This window comes from Berghia stephanieae, chromosome 10 (assembly GCF_034508935.2).
Source record: "Berghia stephanieae isolate SIO BIC M18660-M18661 chromosome 10, UCSD_Bste_1.3, whole genome shotgun sequence".
Taxonomy (NCBI): domain Eukaryota; kingdom Metazoa; phylum Mollusca; class Gastropoda; order Nudibranchia; family Aeolidiidae; genus Berghia; species Berghia stephanieae.
This window is the reverse complement of record NC_088369.1, coordinates 21,823,467-21,830,966: the sequence shown is the minus strand read 5'-3', so window position 1 is coordinate 21,830,966 and position 7,500 is coordinate 21,823,467. Positions and strand designations below refer to the sequence as shown.

Genomic DNA, 7,500 nt, shown 5'->3' with positions numbered 1-7,500 from the left:
TAGATGAATAACCATAGATTGGATATTATTATACATTGTATTTTATTTGATATAAAAATATTTAAAAGTGAGAAACAGATAAAATCGTGGAAGAAAAGAAAAAAATAAAAACTAACAAAAAACAACACATTTTAAAATTTGGCCAGAAAACTCGTCCTTCAAATATCGATCGCTTTAAATGTCCCTCGTCTTGGCACACAAAAAAGCTCTCAAACCTGGGACTTCGCGAAGTCTTCATTGAAGTCCCAAGTTTGAGCGTTTTTGCCAAGATGACGTTATTTAAATTCATCGATATTTGAAGGACGAGTTTTCTGGCCAAATGTTAAAATATGGGTTTTTTTTCAGAGTAGGCAGTATTCCTATTATTGGCATAATATTATAAATGCTCAGTTATATAAGTATTTTAACGCAAAAAATAATTCCAATAAACGGTAAATAATTTTTAATTCATTAATATCTTTAACATTTTTAGTTTTAAATTTCAATTTCAAACTATTCTATGTTTTGGTTGTACGGAATATGATAAATGTATTCTTTCTTCTTTCTAATTGAAGTTGAGTATCTTGTTATCAATATTTTGAATTCATCCCCTAACGTGAATGTACTTGGAGAATAAATTTAAAGATCATTGTATTTCATGTCATCAAAACAATTATAAATAACAATTTAAAAATAGAATGTAAGCTTCAATTTAATATATGAAAACAGACAATTACATTCATTTTCACATTGTTATTTATTTCTTCGAACTTCGAGCAGCAACATTTACATCAAAACCGTTATAAAAATATCAAAGTGAAGAATTATGGAGCAGGCACTGGTGAACAGTAAAAATATCTGAAAAGGCGCGGATGAAACAGTGCCAGGTAACCTGAAAGAAAAAAACCCAAGAAACCTCCCCCTACCCCCCCCCCCCCCAAAAAAAAAAAAAAAAAAAAAAAAAAAAAAAAAAAACAAAAAAAAACACACACACACACAAAAACTCGACGGTCGACAGAAAAGGCAGGCTGGGGTTTTGTTGTTTTGTTTGGGTTTTGTTTTGGGTTTTTTTTTTTTTTTTTTTTTTTTTTGGGGGGGGGGGGGGTGTTGTTGTTTTCTTTTCATTTCATTTTTTTTTTGTTTGTTTGTTTGTTTGTTTTTTTTTTTTTTTTTGGTTTTTATTTTGTTTTTAGTTGTTGTTTTTTACAGGGGGGGGGGATGGTTGTTGGTTTTTGTTTTTGTTTTTTTGTTTTTTTGGGTTTTTTTTTTAAGTTATTTTTTTTTTCATTATATTTTTCTTCTTTGTCGAGGCAGGTTGACTTTTTGGGAAGGTTTAATCTTGATTTTGTAAGGTCTGTATTGTTTGGCACAGTTTCATTAGTAGGGCGTCCTTGAGATAATCAGTCGCATTGTGAATTGCTTCGAACGGAGATATTGATAATTTTAGTCAAGAGGGCAATTTTTTAGGAAAAATGAGTTCTCATCAAAAATCGTTACATCAAAAAATTGATGAAATATTTTAATTGAATTCTACTCCTAAATATTTTTTATGATGGTAATTATTATACTTAATTTCAACTCTTGTCAATTTTGGAAGCGATTTTCTCAAAATTAGGGTTTCACACCCTAGTCCATGCATATGACTATAACTTCATGAAAAATCGCTCAATATACTTCAAATAAAGATCAAAATGCTCAGGAAACAATGAACTTTCAAAAAATGCAACAACAAAAAACTAAAACAAAAATATATTCACCATGTAACTGATTATGTCAGGGACGCACACTGAGTTTTGTCGAGGCAAATTTATATTTTGGGAAGGTTTTCTATCATATTATTCTTTATCGTGGCATGTTGATTTTCTGGAAAGGTTTAACTCTCTCCTTATCAGCCATTTTCCGGATTTTCCCCAAATCTTCACACCCAACTAACATAAAAATATATATTTTTTTATCATTCAAACACAATAGCAGTAAAGTTCTTGCGATACAGAGTTAACTTTAGAAAACATGCTCTAAAACACACTGTTCATTTTCTTTAAGTTTTGTGATGTACACAATAAATTTGAATAAGAAAAATGTTGGTTGTATCGTAACGAATCTGACGATTTTCCTATAGTTGGTGAGGAGAGGGTTAATCTTGAATATTATTGTTTGTCACCGTTTCATATTTTTACCTTTTCAGATTTATATGGAGTTATAGAATACTTTTTTTTTTTGGTAGTATGGAAAAGGACTTTCTGTATTCGGGTTCTTCTTCTTCTTCTTAGCCAATACTGGGTAATGTAAATGGTGATGCTCGAAGCTCCGAGAAATGAATAACATTGTGAAATTGAATGTAAGCTTCAATTTACTATACAACGCCACGTCCACATTTTCTCATTCGTCTGTAGTGTTTCATCCATTTTGTTGATAAAGGGAAAACCCGAAACGTCCATTTTGCTCTGTTTTCGTATATTAAATTGAAGCTTACATTCAATTTCACATTGCTTTTTATTTCTTCTTAGCAGGCATCGGACAACAAAGGAATAGCTCTATTGAGATGAATTACACCTGCCGAAACGTTTTCTATATCACCAGTAACCAAACCCGCCGTCAAAATAGTCCCAAATTGCATCTCACGAATTGCGAATACGAACAGTCTGTCCACTTTGTAAGAAGGCAGACTGTCATTCGAGGCTCCTGGGAGAATTTCAGGAATCTGATGCTTGGAACTGCGAGTTTTTGGATGGAGTCCTAATTCGAAGGCTTTCTGGGAGTTTAGTCCAAATTCGCAGCCAAATCCAAACGTATTGATACGAATCGCGGTGTTGTGGAAGAAATTCTGGAGGTAAAGACCTGCCGCAGAGGAAATGCCTTGGAAGTTTGCCTGGGGAAACGTAGACCTTAAAATTAATAGAATTAGACTGATTGATATACACTGATATGTATGGAGGTCTGATACCGCAAAATGTTCTAGGATCATTGTTGTGTTCAAACCAATGCAAAATATTGTCCATTAGAACAATGTAAAATATTGTCCATTAGAACAATGTAAAATATTATCCATTAGAACAATGTAAAATATTATCCATTAGAACAATGTAAAATATTATCCATTAGAACAATGTAAAATATTATCCATTAGAATTATGTAAAATATTGTCCATTAGAACAATGTAAAATATTATCCATTAGAATAATGTAAAATATTGTCCATTAGAATAATGTAAAATATTGTCGATTAGAAAAATGTAAAATATTGTCCATTAGAACAATGAAAAACCAGCCCATATTTGCCTTTCGGGGATCAGACTTGTGTATGTGACCGTCGGTGTAGATACAATAAAACAAAAAATTAGCTTTTATATAGCGCATATCCACTAAACGTGCTCAATGCTCTTTACAAGGGGTCCCTAGCCAACAGCAATGATTAACATGTAGGAACAGCCATGACGCCTGTTAGGAGATATTAAATTTTTTCCGACCGAGACAATGTTGTTAAGGGCCAGGAACTTATTTTACACCTGAGTGCGATGGAGAATGTGAGTAAAGAGCCTTTTCCAAGGACTCAACTATACATCGCTCAGAGCGGGATTTGAACTCGGGACCTTCCGATCCGAAGGCAAGTGTTATGACAAAAGACCACTTTCCCGCACAGATACTTTAAATAAAAGTGCTTACAGTCCAAATAAAAATGAGCTTTTATATAGTGCAATATCCACTAAACGTGCTCAAAGCGCTTTACAAATGTCTCTGGCCAACAGCAACACTTAACATCTAGGACGGGACATGACGCCTATTAGGCGTATTACAATTTTTTTCGGACAGAGACAACGCTGTTAACGGCCATGTACTTATTTTCACCTGAGTATGGTGAGAAAATGTGAGTAAAGATCCTTTTTCCAAGGACTCAACTATTCGCCGAGCGAGGATCAAACCCAGGACCTTCCGATCCGAAAGCGAGTGTCATACCACAAGACCGCATGGCCTCACAAAACGGTATTTTCCCGGGGTTCATCTTATGCTTTAAATTGAATCTTGCCATCTCACTTCACTGTTCTCCTTCAAGATGTCCGGGGCCTTCCTCTTCTTCTCTTTCCTTCGGGTGTCCATTGTTGGGCAGTTTTTCTGATGTTTCCAATCTCATTTCTGATAATGTGTCCTTTCCGTCTTCACTTTCTTCACGTGAAGAAGTATATAATCATACATAATGATTATAATGAGAATGTTAAGATGCTCACTTGACTGGACAAGAAAAGATAAAGTGAGAAATGAGAGAATTCGAAAGCTGACTGAAGTGAAGAATATATCAATGAAGATGAGAGAAGATAGATTGAAATGGTTCGGACATGCAAAGCGATGAGAGAGGGAGTACGTGGGAAGGAAAGTATTGGACTTACAATTAACGGGAAAGAGGATAAAAGGGACGCCCAAAGACTAGGTGGTGGGATAAGGTGAAGGATGATATGAAAGAACTGGGCCTGGAGGAAGATGACTCTCTGATCCGAGATGTATGGCGATGTGACATTTATTATGGCAACCATGCAAAAATACGGGATAAGCTAAAAGAAGAAGAAGAAGATTGGGTAAAATGACTACGAGATCCCATTATAATTCAACTTACTTTTCTTCGAAATGCTTTTCTAAGTTTTAGCTTTGTGAAAATCCTTTTATATTCATGGCTGGATAAACCGTCATGAATCTCGAAGGATGGGAGGGTCAAACGTGCGGGATTTGCTGGTGCTCTTCGAAGATCCTTCAGGAGCGTCCTGTTGGTGAGGACTCCAACAGCATCTTGGACTGTGGCAGTGCAATTCAGGGGAACGATGTCCAGTACAAAGTCATCCTTGGATTGTTCCCCTGGAAGAATGACATGGAACCGTTCCATTTTCAGATGGGGCACGTCTATTTTTCTAGAAAGGACAAATGAGAAAATTTTATGTAATTTTATTGTAAAATATATGAATATAATAGCTTTAAAAAATAAATAAGGAAAACAACAAGGTACTTAAGTAAACGTTTTAAACGCTTTTATTATTGTTTGAAGAAGGGTACCCGAAGAAGAGTTTGAGCTCGAAACGTTTCGTGTTTAATAGTTTGTTGGGTTTTCTTAATCTTCTTGTATCGCCATCGTATTTCCCCCACAAGATGTGTCTTTCTGGATTTAATGGGATGTATTAACTTTTTAACCGTTTGTTTTCATCTGAAGAAGCGCATTGAGCCTGAAACTTTTCGTTGAGTTAGAATTTTGTACTTCTTTAAACAACTGGGGATAGATTCATTTTTGTACATTACTTAATATATCACTTAGCAGGGATTGGTAGCTGCGATTTTTAAATCCGGCGGAAAGTACTCCGTGAATCTTCCTATCTAAATGGTAGCAAGCAATTGCTTTAAAATCGGTATTTACTTCGACACATTGAGCCTCGTGGCTCTGAAGAACTAATCCATTACTTTATCAATATTATATTAGATAGAAAATATCTGGCAAAATAATTTTTTAAACATTAGCAATAATATAGGGCATTATTTACCAAACGTGCTCAGCGCGCTTTACACGGGGTCTCAAGCCAACAGAAACACGGAACATGTAGGACAAGAAATGGTGCGTGTAAGGCGATGTTCCATTTTTTCCCCAACAGAATGCAATGCAACGCCACGTACTAACTTCAAACCTTAGTACGGTGAGAGAATGTGAGGAAAGAGCCCTTTCCAAAGTCTCAACATTGCACCACTCAGAGCGGGACTCGAACCATGAACCTACGGATTCGAAGGAGAGTTTCATACAGTACTAGCTCTATACTCGCACGCTACTTCCAGCACATTCTGCAATGCGGCACGTTGGACCTGGGTGACCGAATTTTATCTTATAATCTGTCGTGACCTCCCATGAACATCGTATCACGTCACCTTCGGGTTCTAGCACGCTTTTTGGCTTCTCTCGAGTGTGCGCTATAATCCAGCGAGTACTGTACTACAAGATCACAATAATGAAATGATAGTGGCGTGGCATGCTTACAGTAATGGAATCAGAAGATAATTACTAAAAACATACTATATTTATAAATACAAAAGAAAGAGAAAAACAATTAAAGAAAAGACTTACTCAAATAAATAAGAGCTGGCCTATTTATCAGTTTATCAGGGGTTTTTTTTTTTGTTTTTTTTTTTGTTTTTTTGGGGGGGGGGGGGGGGGTTCAATGCTGTAATCCATTTGTAAAAGATGGATGCTGTGCCAGGCACCAAATCAACCAATATAACCACGTCCCTGGAATTGGATTCAATAGTCTGATGTCACGCCGCCCAGCAACGGCGAGCAGCGTGGTTCTAAACCAAGAAAATCGGTACTTTTTATATTCTTCATGCTGGCTAGAACTTTTCATATGGCACGTGATCAGAATGTATAAAAGTCAAAACAAGATCATATTTATAATGTTTTTCTCCTCTGGGTGAAAATTTATGCTCGTCAGAGAAATAATATTTCATAAGGGCGTCCGCCATTGTTCCGATAGTTTAGAGCCAGTTACTAAGTTACCATGCGTCATCACGAGGGAAGTGACGTCATGACTGTTGAAGCGTATTACCTGACCAGTGCGATCTGCTCAATCATGTCAATTTCTCTCAGAGTCCCGCCACCCGTGACAAAGGCGCTCTTCGTCTCGTGAACGCGATTCTCCCAGCGACCAAGGACACACAAGGCACTTGCCAATGTCATTACATCCTTGGGGCTGAAACGATCACTTTGATGAAGGAGACTTTCTATCTGTTCTTCAGTCCTTGTCTTTGCCCATCGGTTGAGGTAATAATACGAACTTGATGCAGTAGTTTCAAGAGACGCGTTATAAAACTGGGACATGGATTGTCTGAAAAAAGAATTTTGAAATGATAAAACCCTTTTAAAATATTATGTTTCAAAAGATATCTAGTGTCACACAAAGCGGAAAGAAAAATATGTGTACAAGAATTTAAAAAAAAAATTAGTGGAGCTTTTATATAGCGCTATATCCACTAAACGTGCTCAAAGCGCATTGCAAGGTGTCCCTGGTCAACAGCAACATTTAACAAGTAGCACGGGACATGACGCCTGTTAGGCGATATTACAATTTTATCGGACAGAGACAACTCTGTTAACGGTCAGGTAATAATCTTATACCTGAGTACGATGAGAGAATGTGAGTAAGGAGCCTTCTCCAAGGACTCAACCATGCGCCGAGCGAGGCTCGAACCCATGACATTCCGAAATTACTCCTCTGATCTGCCGACCATTATGAAAAAAATCGTAGTTCTATACGATTTTTTTGGCTTCAATCCAAGAGCTGTAAAATACATTTAACTCAATAAAACTTCTTGAAAAGGAACGTTTAGTCCCACGGCATTTTGTAGGAATGATATTGACGTCACTCTGCTCTTTGTTACTGTTTTTAAGACAGCCGTTTTAATTATTAGTTCTCACTAAAGTATATCAAACAGACTACAAACGTTCAAGGATACACATAGTTTTGTGTGTTTGTACATCATATCATCCGGGCGGATATTGTG

General features: G+C 36.4%; 2 protein-coding genes across 2 annotated transcripts in view; one reads left to right on the top strand and one right to left on the bottom strand.

The window, feature by feature from the left end:
- Positions 1 to 7,500, top strand: part of LOC144980823 (putative serine protease K12H4.7) — a 641,746-nt gene that overhangs the window by 416,239 nt on the left and 218,007 nt on the right. The gene's annotated exons all lie outside the window — the stretch shown is intronic.
- Positions 1,093 to 7,500, bottom strand: part of LOC144980811 (serpin B10-like) — a 23,777-nt gene continuing 17,369 nt past the window's right edge. The window contains exons 6-8 of the mRNA XM_078928633.1: positions 6,546 to 6,824; positions 4,586 to 4,874; positions 1,093 to 2,848 (exon numbers count right to left, since the gene is read on the bottom strand). Coding sequence (XP_078784759.1) covers positions 2,483 to 2,848; positions 4,586 to 4,874; positions 6,546 to 6,824 — 934 coding nt within the window. The 3' untranslated portion in view covers positions 1,093 to 2,482. The remainder of the gene's footprint in view (positions 2,849 to 4,585; positions 4,875 to 6,545; positions 6,825 to 7,500) is intronic.